This window comes from Hemibagrus wyckioides, linkage group LG01 (assembly GCF_019097595.1).
Source record: "Hemibagrus wyckioides isolate EC202008001 linkage group LG01, SWU_Hwy_1.0, whole genome shotgun sequence".
Classification (NCBI taxonomy): Eukaryota; Metazoa; Chordata; class Actinopteri; order Siluriformes; family Bagridae; genus Hemibagrus; species Hemibagrus wyckioides.
In genome coordinates, this window is record NC_080710.1 from 1,786,774 (window position 1) to 1,802,596 (window position 15,823).

The window sequence follows — 15,823 nt, forward strand, 5'->3', positions numbered from 1 at the left end:
TGAAAATTGAATAATGAATTTTTTATTTAAGGGGGCTCAGCCCCCAATGAGGGTATAATAGTAAAAAATAAATAAATAAATAAATAAAGGTTTGACTAACAGGGTAGGATGGTAAACTTATTGCAGCATTCCACTGTATTGCATAGATGTGTATAACATTTCAGTACTGAACAAGCCAAACACGAAACACACACACACACTCACACACACACACACACACACTCTTGTCCTCTGATCCTTGCTCTGTGACACTGCGGTCTACTGATTGAAGAACACGCTGAAAGACGGGGAGGAGCCGAAGTCTGCCATCGTTTTCATATGAAATTTAAAGGGGACTGAGGAGATCATGAATTTGTGTAGAATTTATGGAGAATCACAGAATTTTAGGGGTGCTGAGTAAAAATTTTTAAAATGGCGTAGCGATGCCCATGCTGCACACGCTTTCCATGCGGCGTTCCCTGGCATAGACAATAATGAGATGAAGCAGTTTACAGGGGTCATCTGTTCTGAAAGCATCATCTGTGGGTGCTTGTGTTATAACCCCACGCTATCTTTTGTGGTATAATTTCAGTAGCCATGTCTCAGAAAAAGGGGAAATCAGGCATCAGTGTTGCCAAGAGGAAAGTTGTGAGATCAGCCATCGAGTTGAAACAGATTAATTCGTTTTACATTATTTCTTATAGGGAAAAATATTTCCATTTTCAACCAAATCAGTATTCGACCAGACTTTTGGAACGAATTAAGGTCGAACACAGAGATACCACTGTAGTTCCCACAAGGCAGTGTCCTTGTCTGCCTGAGATGGAATATAAATGTTGCTGACTATAACCGAGCTAAATTCCCACCATCATGGCATCAGTCACTCACTGCAAACTGTATGAATTATAAGGTAAAAAATCAACCTGCAAATTGGGATAAGTGGCTAAAACTTTTGCAGTATCAGAGATTCCACAAGCCTCAAACAAAAATTAAATTCTGTAAGTTCTTACCTTATTTTGGGGTTTTATTTATGAGTGAGGGAAGGATGGAGCTTGAGATTGACAGACGGATTGGTGCAGCAGCAGCACAAATCCAACTCCAGATAAGCGGGAGACAATGAAGGTGAAGATGACGTTCTTGACCTGAGCACAAAATACAGGTGAATGTACACTATACTGTCCTCACCCTTTGTTAGCATTTCTTTATATGGGATGTGAATTGGCTTATGTTTATAATAAAATATTTAAAATAAAGTTACAGCTGTATTGTACTGTTTGCAATACAAACACAAGTACATCTGCTTTCACTTCATAACTGCAGTGGAGATTTCCTGTAAATCATTAGACACTTCCCACTGACCATCCCACTGTGGGAGGGCTGCATGATGTAACTTGTTTTTGGCCAAATAAAATAACAGTCACAAGCACATTCGTTTTCACTTCGTAACTGCAGTGGAGAATTCCTGTAAATCATCTGACACCTCCCACTGTGGGGGGGGGCTGCATGATGTAACTTGTTTTTTGTCCAAATAAAAGTAGGGTTATTACAAAAGAGTATTGGTGATGTGTTAGACCTCTGTCTAAAACCTGGTGCATTATAACGGAAAAGGAGCTTTTCAGTTTTTAAAACAGGTAAAATTTTATTTTTATTTTTAATCTGAAATTGCTTTATACTATGAATAATTTATTTTAGTCTGACGAAAACAACCTTTCTTTTTCCATAATTAGATTTAAGCAATACCAGCTGTGTGCTGCTGTTGTCTAGAAACACCATGGCAGAGTACCAGTATTCTTCTTTTCAGTAAGGTTTCCTTTTTTAATTATTCCCTCAACACACGCAAAAACTTAGAAGTGTTGCTAGAGGCAGAATTATGAATGGTTTTTGGTACCAATAATGTACAGAACTGTCACAGATCAGAATAAATAAAGTTCATTAGCTACATTGGATTGAGTAGTGCTGGAGACACTACTACAGGTAAGTGTTTCTATAAAGCTGTGAGTAAAGTATTAGAGTGTAAGTTTTGTTTTAATAGCAATAGTTTTATAGCAAATGTGCATACAGAAGTACCTCGCAAACATGGTCAATAAAAATGAGTGCAAGGTCCCATGAACTAGAGCATTCTCCTACTGCAGACATGTACACCCACAACAACAACATTACACACAATTCTGTCATTATTTAAAGAATATTTAACAACATATAACATTAATAACAATTAGTGAGCAATGAATCTGCTGTCAGCTGAGATGTTTGTTTATAGCTTAGAGTTCCATGTAGACAGGCTTGTAGATAGACCAGCACCAACATTTATATGGTTTTATTTCTTTAGTCATAATTAATTGAATATTTTTATTTGTCTTAATTTATGGGGTAGTGTTGCCCCGGGTATTTTTTAATTCTTTTGCTAATGCCCATAAATGGTTTTCACTGAATCTTCTCAGTGGTAATGGTTAGTCCCTATTTTAGTGAACTAGTATGAGGATTTTGAGGTTTTGAATAAAGACTTTAGTTCTGTAAGCTGTTTTAGTTCTGGATAAGAGCATATGCTAAATGCTTCAAACATAATAAAAATAAACAATTTAAAATTGACAATATATTAAATTAGAATTATAGAACTTAAAGTACATTATATGATTTGAAGTCAATCCAGTTGCAGAAATATTATGCACTTTAAAAATGATGCAAATATTATGCATTAAGGAGCAGGCTAGTAGTGGCATTGGGAGTAAAGCTATCTGTGTATACAACAAAGAGGAGGCTAAAGTCGGTGTTCCTCAGCACAGAGCTTGTGAGTCCTCTCCTGAGCTCTGTTTTGTTGGTCCACTGCACTTGGTCAGATTGGCCTTTTTTGTAAGGTCTGAGAGAAAAGAAAGTTTTGTTGTCAGTAGTAGCCCACCAACCACAAGAAGGCATGTACCTGTTTCTTGCTGGTGGGCTGGGGATATTCTCTGAATTTTCTCTCCTGCTGTATCACAGGTACTGTGCCTTGGTCAGCCCCGGGTGGCATTTCCACAGGCTGGCCATTAGGCCTGCTTTCCAGAGGGCTCCCAAGACCTCCCCTAGGTAGTACAAATAATCAGGCCAGGTGAAGGAATGGAGTCAAATATCATCTAAATAGGTCAAGTAATACTGGCAGTGGTGCCTTAACACAATGTCCATGAGGTGCTAGAATGTCACAGGAGCTCCATGAAGACCAAAGGGGAGAACATTGTATTGCACCTTGGCCACTGGCTGTGCTGATGCTGGTCTGTGGTTTGGCTTCTGGAGCTAGAGAGACCTGCCAATACCCTTTTGTGAGGTTGAGCATGGTAAGGTTGGCCCTCTCCAGTCTCTTCACAAGATCCTTGATCTGGAAGTCTTTACACAATTTAATTCAATTAAATATTTTTGTTTAGCACTTTTAACAATGGACAATATCCCAAAGCAGCTATATATATATACACTATATTGCCAAAAGTATTCGCTCACCTGCCTTGACTCTCATATGAACTTAAGTGACATCCCATTCCTAATCCATAGGGTTCAATATGACGTCGGTCCACCCTTTGCAGCTATAACAGCTTCAACTCTTCTGGGAAGGCTGTCCACAAGGTTTAGGAGTGTGTTTATGGGAATTTTTGACCATTCTTCCAGAAGCGCATTTGTGAGGTCACACACTGATGTTGGACGAGAAGGCCTGGCTCTCAGTCTCCACTCTAATTCATCCCAAAGGTGTTCTATCGGGTTGAGGTCAGGACTCTGTGCAGGCCAGTCAAGTTCCTCCACACCAGACTCTGTCATCCATGTCTTTATGGACCTTGCTTTGGTCACTGGTGCACAGTCATGTTGGAAGAGGAAGGGGCCAGCTCCAAACTGTTCCCACAAAGTTGGGAACATGGAATTGTCCAAAATGTCTTGGTATGCTGAAGCACTCAGAGTTCCTTTCACTGGAACTAAGGGGCCAAGCCCAGCTCCTGAAAAACAACCCCACACCATAATCCCCCCTCCACCAAACTTTACACTTGGCACAATGCAGTCAGACAAGTACCGTTCTCCTGGCAACCGCCAAACCCAGACTCGTCCATCAGATTGCCAGATGGAGAAGCGCGATTCGTCACTCCAGAGAACGCGTCTCCACTGCTCTAGAGTCCAGTGGCGGCGTGCTTTACACCACTGCATCCGACGCTTTGCATTGCACTTGGTGATGTATGGCTTGGATGCAGCTGCTCGGCCATGGAAACCCATTCCATGAAGCTCTCTGCGCACTGTTCTTGAGCTAATCTGAAGGCCACATGAAGTTTGGAGGTCTGTAGCGATTGACTCTGCAGAAAGTTGGCGACCTCTTCGCACTATGCTCCTCAGCATCCGCTGACCCCGCTCCGTCAGTTTACGTGGCCTACCACTTCGTGGCTGAGTTGCTGTCGTTCCCAAACACTTCCACGTTCTTATAATACAGCTGACAGTTGACTGTGGAATATTTAGGAGCGAGGAAATTTCACGACTGGATTTGTTGCACAGGTGGCATCCTATCACAGTTCCACGCTGGAATTCACTGAGCTCCTGAGAGCGACCCATTCTTTCACAAATGTTTGTAAAAACAGTCTGCATGCCTAGGTGCTTGATTTTATACACCTGTGGCCATGGAAGTGATTGGAACACCTGATTCTGATTATTTGGATGGGTGAGCGAATACTTTTGGCAATATAGTGTATATATATATATATATATATAGTTTAAATTAAAGTATTTTATCCCTATTTATAAAACTCCCTGTGATGATGTGAGGAAGAAACTTTGAAAGGAACCAGGCTCAGAAAGAAACCCATCCTCATTTGGGTGACACTGGACACTACATAATGTAAATGTAACTAAATAATGTCCTTTCTACAACAGCAACCAAGGGCTTATGGGGAACTATTAGGTCAGTATAGTATCTGAGTTCATTATAGACACTAATTCTTTGCTGTTACATGTTGACTGATGCAACGGCAGATCTGTGACGGTGTGAAAGTCCCCAAGTGGCTCTGGCCATGGCTGTCTCCTGGTCACAGGCTGTCCACACAGATCCATTAACAGCATCAGTTAGCACCACCAAGCGACGAGACTCTGACCAGGGGTAGAGCCAGTGGTCACACTGGCAACTCAGAACACTGGTAGCTCAGGAGTGTTAGCTTTGATCGGAGTAGGCATGGTGAATCATGAAACCGAAAGACCATCCACAGTTACTCTGTAATCAGAAAGCTTACTTCTAGCTGCATCTTGTCCTAGAACAAGCACCTCTGTCTTGTCAGAGTTAAGCAGGAGGAAGTTAGTAAGCATCCAATTTCTAATGTCCATTACACATTCTTCAATCTTAATAAGCTTCACACTTAATAAGTTTCTCTCATCTGACTTAGCTGAATCATATAGCTGTGTGTTGTTGGCATAACAGTGGAAGCTAATACCTTGTTTACGAAAAATTACACCAAGGGGTAGCATATATAAGGAGAAAATCAGTTGGCCTAAGACAGAACATTGTGGAACACCGAACATAACCTTGGTATGCATGGAGAAGTCACCATCTAGATCTACAAACTGATAACAGGCAGTCAAATAAGACCTGAGCCAGGAGAGGGCTGTTCCTTTAACATGAACAACATGTTCTAGTCTATCAAGTAGAACAGTGTGGTCAGTGGTGTCAAAAGCTGCACTAAGATTGAGTAACACCAGTAAGGAGACACAACCCTGATCAGAAGCCAGTAACAGGCCATTTACCATTTTAACCAGTGCTGTCTCTGTGCTTTGATGAGGCCTGAATCCTGACTGATACATTTCATAAATGTTATTTCTATGCAGGTCTGAACGTAACTGCTGTGCTACAGCCTTTTCTAGGATCTTGGAGATAAAGGGCAGGTTTGATATCGGTCTATAGTTAGACGGCTGACAGGGGTCGAAGTCCGGTTTTTTAATCAAGGGTTTGATAACTGCTAGTTTAAAAGATTTAGGCACATAGCCAGTGCTTAGAGAAGAATTAATTACTTTTAGAAGGGGTTCAGTAACTACTGGTAATATCTGTTTAAGGAAAGACGTGGGTAAAGGATCTAGGATGCAGGTTGAAAGTTTTGAAGAAGAAATTAGTGAAATTAGATCAGGCTCTTGAAGTGGAGTGAAGCACTCTAAGCTCTGATCAGAAATCAGAGATCAGAGATCAGCTATATTATCTACAGGATTATCTATCAAATAATTTGGCTTTAAATTAATAGTCTAAATTTTTTGCCTGATATTATCAATTGTTTCACTGAAAAAATTCATGAAGTCATTGCTGCTAAATGTAGATGGTGTGCACTTTTCTACACTGGTTTTACTCCTAGTTAGTTTTGCTACAGTGCTAAATAAAAATTTAGGATTGTTTTTATTATCTTCGATTAGGGCAGAGAGATACGCTGATCTAGCAGCACTAAGAGAGTTTTTGTATCTCAGAAGGCTTTCCTTCCATGCTAACTGAAATACTGCTAATTTAGTTTGACGCCATTTATGTTCTAGTTTCCTAGCTGATTGTTTTAAAGCTTGTGTGTGGTCGTTGTACCAGGGTGCTAGTTTCTTCTCTTTAATTATTTCCTTTAAAGTGGAGCTACAGTGTCTAGGGTGTTGTGTCTCACCTTTTGAAGATGAGGTGGTGTCCCATCCACTGTGAGCTATGCAGACCCTCTGTACTTTCGTTGTCATCAATCTTCAGTGGTTGTGGCAGTTTGGGAAGTAGGGAATCCCACTTCAGAATCCCACTTCAATCCCACTTCCCCTCTTCAGAGGGGTACAGGCAACTTTGGGATCAGCTCAAAAAAACAGGGGCCATCCCACCAATTTGCAAACCAGATGGCAGTTGTGTGAGGAGCATTTCTGGTTTCTTTTTGGGCAGCGGGGTGAGCTCTTCTATCACATAGTACAGAGTTTTTGCACAATTTATGAAATCTAAATTGATTAATGAGGCCCAATGCTCATATTTTACTCCTGCTCTGGGTTTGTAAATTTTTTTTGGGGTTTGTAAATTTTTACAAGTTATTTTAAAATGTAAGGTAGCTCATAGTACAGATAGTGCAACTTTCAAAAGGAAAGTAATGGCATAAACCAAGGCAGCTAAGACTAAATTAGTTTAATAATAAATTACTATTCATTGCTTAGCAAACATTTGATGTAGCTGATATACGTTTATCGAATTTTTGCCAGTGTGTCTTGTGAGTCATGAATACCCAGATGTATGATGCAGAGGCTGCATGTGCTGAGATTGCATTTGCCTATAAAGTACACTTTAAAACATAATGTTAAAAGTGGCTTAAGTTCATAAAGCCACACCAAGATTGCACGAAACATTTGCTGAAGTTAAGTCAGCCTTTTGAGGTCATGGGTAAAGAGTGTGTTCACATATACATGCACAACCTCACATTGTCTGATAATAATATTTTATGCACTGGGGAAATATTTCAGGCAGACATAAAATGTATATGTATGGTGGTTATAACATGGAAAACTCCAGGCAGGTAGGCTTTAAGTCAGGCAAGCAGTGGTTTATTGAACACACAGAGGAATGAGAAAATGGCTGTACAAACTAACATAATCAATAGTGATGTATACACTAACGAAAACACTCTAATGCTAAATATGTTGCTGACCACTAACAGGAATCTACACTTCAGTGAAACCTGCTAAATGCATAGACTATATACAAACAACAACTATAATGTAATGGAAGGCTAAACAGTCTCAAGACATTGACTGTTAATGACAGCACAGTGAAAAACTGAATACTGGAAGAGCAAGAGTGCATGGTAGATGCATTGAAGGGGAGGATGTCAGAGGTATATGGTAAGGGCCCTTATGAGCTGGGAATTGAGTAATTAAAGTATTCATTTGGGGTATGTGGTAATGGGCTTGCTTAAGACCCAAAGTCATCCTAGGAAATGACTTCCTGGGTGGTTTGTTGCTTGATCTAGGGTCACCTGCTGTAGCACTTCTTCTGGTCAATCTCCCAGAGGATTAAAGCATCCAAGGAGGTGGGCTCAAAAATGGGTTGGAATGACAGGTCTTTGGTTTGTAGGTCATGTGTTCTGGACAAAGCATCTGCTTTACTGTTCTTAATTCCAGGTCTGTTGGATATTGAGAAATTGAATGTGGTGAATAAGGGAGCCCACCTAGTAAGAAGTGTTGGGCCCTCCTGACATATTACAGGTTCAGATGATCTGTGTACGCAAGAAAGGGATGGAGGACAACTTTGAGTCAGTGCCTCGACTTTGGCCAGATTATGACTAAATGTCCCTGCTTCCTACATAACTCCTCTTGGCATGGCAGAACTACTTTTTTTTTACTTTTCTTTTGAGAAATGAAGGCAATAGGATGCAACTTTGACTCCTTGCAGCTTGAACATAATGTTTCTTGTTCAAAAATGGATAAACTAACAAATAGCTGTCCACAGGAATAAAGAAAATCATTTGCAATCTGAGAAAAGAGGCACAATTGATCAGAGTCATTTACATGCATTGGTCATAGCCAATACAACCAGTTGGTATGTTCTGAAGAAGAAATAAAACACTGGTGTTCTAACAACCAGACATGGAGCAGGTTGGCCATAGCAGCAGAAAACAGAAGCATTATGACAGCTGTTTAGAAAGGACCAAAAACAACAGTCATCTTCAACACCCTCCACAGGGCAGGGTAAAGGTATCACAATCCACTGTTTCAAGAAGACTTTGAGAACAGAACTACCATACCACAAGAGGTAAAGCACTCATCAGCAGTAAGAATCAGAAGACCAGACCAGAACATATGGACAATGGAAGGATCTACTCAAGGTCTGAAACATATGAGCTCACCTGTCAAGCATAGTTGTGGTAGTGTCATGGCTTGGACTTGCATGGCTGTTTCTGGACTGCACTCACTTTTCACATCTTTAGTGATGATGGAGCTCATGGTGTCAGCAGCAGAATGAATTCAGAAATTCATAGATACATTCCATTTAACAATTTACAGAGAAATGCATCACATCTAATTGGGAGGAATTTCACCATGCAGTAAGATAATAATCTAAAATGCAATTGCAACTCAACAAAGGATATCATCAGGGATTAAAAGTGAAAGGTTTTAGACTGGCCAAGTTAATCATCAGACCTTAACCCCACTGAGTATTATCGGAAATTTTAAAGAGAGGACTGAAGGATGAAACACCCTGAAACAAACAATGACTCAAAGAAGGTGCTCTACAAACCTGGAAGAGCTTCACAAAAAAAATGCGACAATTGTGGGTGAACAGCATTAATGCAGTTATTGCAAGCAAGGGATATGCATTCAAATTTGAAGTCAATCACATTTATTTTTAAACACCCAAGGGTTGACCAAACTGCTGTACAGAGGTGAACATAACAAATAAGGAAACAGTAAGAAAAAAGGAGTCTGGATTAAAAAACTGAAAAATATGATGTGATTCTAATGAATAGTCCCAGGTTAATGCAGAGCTTCAGGCCAGCTATATGGCAAAAGTGTGCCTCTAAACTTTAATCTGGACCTGTGTTAAATCATTTTTTAAACGTTGTATCTGTATCTATATTCTATCATATTCATCTCAAACATAAATCTCTTCCAAGCATATAAAAATTAAAGAAACTGTCTACTTATTTAAAAGTAGAGCTGAAATATAGAAACCCCATTATGGAGTCAGGACAACTCTGCAATAGACATTCCTGTATTTCACTGCTGACTTCTTGAGCACATTTGAGGCATATGGAGATATTAATCTGCTACAGTGAGAGGTTGAATATGTTGTTAAATATGTCTGATAATTGGCTGATTGTTATGCTGTAGTAGATCTTGACTTTACCCTATGGTGGTGTGTATGCACCCATAACAATTCTAAGTAAGGAATGTTTTTCAATTATGGCCCACTAGCTTAATAGCATCATCAGGTATATTTCAATTTAGCCAGGTGTCTTCTTTCATAATAGAGTTTACATGTTTTGAGAGTTTACATGTTTTGTACAAAATCCTGAATTTTGTACAGTTTTCTGGTACAGTTGAATTTAAAGTAGTTCACAACAGTATTGGGTTTAGATCAGTCAAATTACAGACACATTACTTGGTTAACTCTATAACACTCAAAAAGCTAACTTTTTACTAACATTACTATTTACTATTCAAATTCACTTTAAACAGAATCAATAGCTATTCAATCCTGTTACTGTAAAAGTTAATTAACGTAGCTTTTTATTAGCAAAAAATACAAGCCGAAGACAAGCTTCCATGGAAGCTTTTGAGCATAGAGTTTATGTTGCTCTTACATTTCATGTCCTGGGAAGTGGTAGAACCCAGAAACTTGAAGGTCTCTACATATTACACTTGGCTGTTGGATACTGATATACACCACTTCCTGCCGATATGCAGACTCATTGGCTCAGTCCAAGGAGATAGTGTCATCTGCAAACTTCAGAAGTTTAACATCTGGGTCCTCAGTCATTAGTATAAAGAGAAAATAGCAGTGGTATAATTTATAATTAATATAATTATGTAACACAGAAACAATAGACGGTTTTTAATGTAAAAATCACTCTAATAATAAAATATTCATATGAATCGGTTAATTTCTTCTTTATATAATTTATTATTTTAGATAGTCTTTCCAAAACTCAAGCTGACCACACAGTGTCCCTAATTGTCAAAATCACATAATAGTCACTGGAATTATTAACATACAGTATATGTAATAAGCCAACATATTTAGATTTATATTAATAGGATATGTGATAGGAGGTTGTGTTGCATGAATTGCATCTTGTGTAAGTGCTCATTTCCTGCAAAGCCAGAGCTCTGGCATGCAACATTTTCTCTGTACATTCAGTTCATTGCTTCACACTTGCTATCTTTGTGTGCACAGTTGAACACACCTTGTGCTCATTTTTAATGACCACACTTTTTCATACTGCTCTGCATGCTCTTAACAACCATTCTAATACTCTATAATAAACATATGACTCATACACCATAAAGATGTTTTATCATGCTAAAATAACAACATTGGTATCGGAGAAAGTTTCTGACACACACACACACACAGAGTAGTTGTACAAAGTAATTTGATTTCTTGAGTTGTGACATTGGTGGAAACAGGAGAGTAAAAATCTCCACTGAAGTCAACACTAACATGTTACTGGCTTTGACAAGCAAAAATGTCTATATGGTTTATTTATTTATTTATTTTTTGTAAAACTAAAGGTGTACATGTTGAAACTGTAGCTGTAGAAATGGCTGTGTAGAGAGGAAGACAGACCAGGTCTCAGGAAATGCTGTGCCATCTCGTTCTCAGCAGAATACCTTACTGATTTCCTGTGAATTAGGTGACAGTCGAGGTGCTGAGATACACACAGGCAGCTTTCTACTCAGTCGAATTTTTACTGTCTTGTAGCTGAACAGGAGGAAAAGTATACAGCTACATTAGAAGGTAGGTGATAAATCTGGATTTCCATTTAAATGAAGGTGATGATGCTTCACAGTGTTATTCAGGCTTTGACATGCTGTTAAAATGTAATGACGCTGCAGTTATGCTTTAAAGTTGCTGTTCAGTTGTTGTCATTATAGATATGTTAATTTATACGAATATTTAAGTAGAAATATATTAGGACTCAAGACCAAAGTGAGCACAGTGAAGTTGGTGAATAACTGCAGCTGGTCTTAATTATTCAATCACAATCTGACTTCTGATTTTCTTTCTGTTTCTGTATAAAGACATGAAATTAATCATAATGAACAGTTCTGAAAAATTGGAATATTAATTATAAGTTGAACACATTCTCCTCATATTCTCTCGTTCTCTCGATCTTCATTCCTGTATTTGATCAAATCAGTGTGTTGCAATAGCAAACTACAGGGAATACACATTATTTTATTATTTCTAAGTGAAAGTATTTTTTTTAACTTTTCTCACATTTAGACACTCGACAAAGAGTCATGGAAGACGGTCAACATTTCACTCATGGGTAAGGATTCATTTTTCTGTAATATCTACATTATAGCTTCAGTCTTTATCACAAATGGCAGGCAATCAAACACTTTTATATCTATATCTAATATTTTTATCTATTATAATTCTCTGTACATGGATCTAATTTCTTAGGAGCTCCTCAAAGAAGGAACAACAACATAAATATATGAAAAACAAAATAGAAATAAAAGGATTCCTCACAAGATATATTCTAAAAACCTGGACTCTACTTGACAGTGAAAGTCTGAAGAGAATGGCATTTGGTGAAATAGATGAGAGCAAACCTCATAAAACCATGATAATGGTTGGCGAAACAGGAGTGGGGAAGACGACTCTCATCAACTCCATGGTCAACTACATGCTTGGTGTTGAGAGTAAAGACAGAATTTGGTTTGAGGTCATAGAGACAAAAGAAAACCAATATGAATCTCAAACCTCTACAGTAACGGTGTATGATTTATTTACTGAACACTGCCCATTCTCTCTGACCATCATTGACACACCTGGATTTGGAAAAACAGAAGGTACAGATGAGGATTTAAAAGTTGCTGAAAGTTTGCTTGAGTTACTGAGATCCGGTGAAAGGGTTGATAAAGTTGATGCCGTGTGTCTGGTGATGTCATCCAGCACGGTTCGACTCAATACAAGACAGAACTATGTTTTCAATGCTGTTCTTTCCTTATTCAGCAATGATGTGAAGAAAAACTTTGTTGTGTTCGTCACACATGCACCAACAAAGCCTACAAATTCTATCAAAGCCATCAAAGAAGCCAAAATCCCATGCGCTCAGACTGATGATGAGGAGCCTGTGTATTTCAGGTTCGACAACAGTCACTGTGAAAACATTTCTGTGAATTCCGATTGTGAAGAGGAAACTGATCAACTGATTCAAGGTTTTCATGCAGCATGGGATCTGTTCAACACAAGCATGGATGACTTTTTGACTTTTCTAAAGGGGAACAAACCTGTAAGTTTGAAGAATACTAAAAGTGTGCTGACACACCGCAAGCAGCTAGTCAAACACATCACCAGTTTAAGGAAACAAATCAATGCAATGCAGCTTGAACATGAATTTGAAGAGTCCTACAGAGAAAAGGTACCAATTGACCCGTCAACAGGTTTGAGCAAAGAGGCTACTTGCTGCAGTGTGTGTGAGGTGAACTGTCATTATCCAGGATGCTGGTGGGTCAGAGATCTTTCATGGTGTACTGTCATGACTAAGAATTATTGCACAGTGTGTCCAGGAAAGTGCCACTACACTGACCATGTTAAAGAGGGAAAAATCTATGAGACGAAGACCAGGAAGGTCAAGAAGACTTTGAAAGATCTGAAAAAGAGCTACGGGAAAGAGTCTGATGAGAATAAGAGACGGATACACCAACTAGAGGAAGCAATCTCCAAACAAGAAAGAGAAATAACCAGACTGGTGGAAGAATGTGATAAGTGTATTCATGTCCTCCAGGAGATCGCCTTAAAGACTGATGCTCTCTCTGAACTTCAGGATCTGGACTTCCTGTGTAAGGAAGCAAAGGAAACTCAATGTAAAGAAGAAATAGTACAGAAACTTGAAGAATTGAAGAAAAAGGCAGAGGGGAAGTCCGACATGACTAGACTGTAGATGTATGCAGGAAATGGCTAGATCATCACTTTACATAATAACAGTCCACTGATCATTTCATCAGTACTGTGTAGTGTGCTCTACAAATCACTCTATGATGAGGTGTTTATTTTCTTATTAGTTATTTAGTCATATGATGAAAGAGGAAGCCTCTTCCAGATTAATGTATCTATGAATCCTCTGATTTTCTTTGTCTTCATATCATTAATTGTGCTTCTTTGGCCTCTGCATCCCTGTATGTGGCTTGATACTAGCATTAAATGATAAAAATATCCTTAAAATGATTTTCTCAGTGTTTTCTTTATTAATACTATTGAAATAAAATCTAATTACAAAAGGCAATGGGGGCTGATATATACAAAAAATATCTGTGCTATAATGTTGATCTGACAAAGAAAATGTTTCTGTTCTTGGAACACTGGGATTAATCGCCAAACCCCAGCATCTACACAGTGATGGAGCCCAAAGTAGAAACATAGCTGTTTTTTTAGTTCAAAGTATGTAGACAAACGTAAACTGGCCATTTAGCTTTGTAAGCTACCTGACTGATGTTAGTGACCTCTCATCATTTTGCCTGTTTTCATTCAGCCAGAACTTATTGCAAATATTTTACAGAAGGATCAGAGACAATCTTAGATATCGTAGATATTTACTCTGTATGAAAGTATGAAAGATGTTCTGCAGATTCTTATTATTACTGTACAAGTACAAGTCTTTAACTCTTCTGCAGGGATTTACACTCTTTATATTGTATGTGTGTTGATCTTATTTCTTTACTTGAAGGAGTAAAGGCTTTAAAATATCAGTGTATTTTGAAGGTTCAGAAAGAGAAAGTATCACATGTAAATATTTCTTCATTTAACATTACAGGTTACAAAATGCTCCTGTTTTTTTCTCTTTATTTTCAGTAAACAGTGAACCAAAGTAACTAACACTTTTGGTTTTGATTAAAACATGGACAGGCGGATCGCTACGTGGACTAACAGATAATCGCTACGTGGATTCTGAAAACTGAACATTATTTCCAACCAAATGTAATTAATCAGAAATGAAATAATAAATAAAATCATGACATAATCACTGACGTTTTATTTCTCATTGCACTGTGTACATTTATTCACACAGCTGTTAATAATAAATGTTTACTTATTTATTATAAAATTATTTGAAATGTTTTAATTAGTTTGCTGTTACTAGACATAATGCTAGTGTGTGCAAGTCAGGCCAGAGGGACACACACATTTATGTCACTTTGGCATACACTAATTAATTTATTGTGTGTTTTTTCCCATATAGACCCCTATCCCAGTATTATTTTTAGACTACTCTTAGTCCCCAGCACAGTGAACTAGTATCAGTAATCAGTATTTATTGATGGACTTTAAAGCTCTTCTGTAATCTCTCTGGATCAGGACGTCTGCCAAAAGCCATGAATATAAATATTATAGCAGAAAATATAAACAAATCAGTACCAAGTATCTGATATCTTTTGTATATCCGTCTAGCCACACCCTTCACTATTTAAGACTATTTAAATGTATTTATGTAACTTATCTTTTAGCTTACTCAGCTTAGTGTTTGCTCATCATTTGCTCAGCATTTAGTTTAATCAGAAAAAAGCACCACAAAGTGAGAATGTGGAGTTTTTCCTGTTAAAGAACCAAACTATTAAATGTAGGAGGTTCTGTGGTGCAGCAGGTAGTGTTGCTGCCTCACAGCTCCAGGGTTCCTGATTTAACCTCAAGCTTGAGTTTAGTGTCTGTGTGGTGTTTCAGATGATCTGTATGTGTCCTGTGTGTGTGTGTGTGTGTGTGTGTGTGTGTGTGTGTGTGTGTGAGGGAACATGGATGTCTTTGTTGTTTTCCTTGTTTGGTTTCCAATTTTAATTTATAAAACTACTGTTGTGTTAAGAATTTTTATCAGTGTTTATTAAAACGTTTTAACTGCCCATATTTCTAATCAAATAGAACTCGTCCTTATCAAAGGCACATGCAGTTGATTTACACAACCACAGTGAGGTGCTGTTTACTTTATTATGAACTGGTTTTGATGGGTCATGAATCAGGACTATTAATTTAGATGACAATTATTAATATAAAAATGATATAATTAAATAACTATTTATTATTAAGCATAATCCCTCAAATATTTAACATAATTAAATACAAAATATTTATATAATTCAGTTAATCACCTCTGACAAATAGCAAGATGAATCAAGTGTCTATCCCATGAGCCACACATACACT

At 38.1% G+C, this 15,823-nt stretch overlaps 1 protein-coding gene across 2 annotated transcripts; it reads left to right on the forward strand.

Moving 5' to 3' along the window:
* Positions 1-1,367: 1,367 nt before the first annotated feature.
* Positions 1,368-14,607, forward strand: LOC131360762 (uncharacterized). Of its 2 annotated transcripts, XM_058401517.1 has the most exons (5): positions 1,371-1,610; positions 1,707-1,779; positions 11,313-11,416; positions 11,906-11,951; positions 12,089-14,607. In XM_058401517.1, the coding sequence occupies exons 4-5, from the start codon at positions 11,923-11,925 to the stop codon at positions 13,572-13,574; spliced, it is 1,515 nt and encodes a 504-aa protein (XP_058257500.1). In that variant the 5' UTR covers positions 1,371-1,610; positions 1,707-1,779; positions 11,313-11,416; positions 11,906-11,922; the 3' UTR covers positions 13,575-14,607. The 2 variants fall into 2 exon arrangements, with proteins under 2 accessions (XP_058257588.1, XP_058257500.1); XM_058401605.1 differs by lacking the exon at positions 11,313-11,416 and having other exon boundaries at positions 1,368-1,610.
* Positions 14,608-15,823: the final 1,216 nt, after the last annotated feature.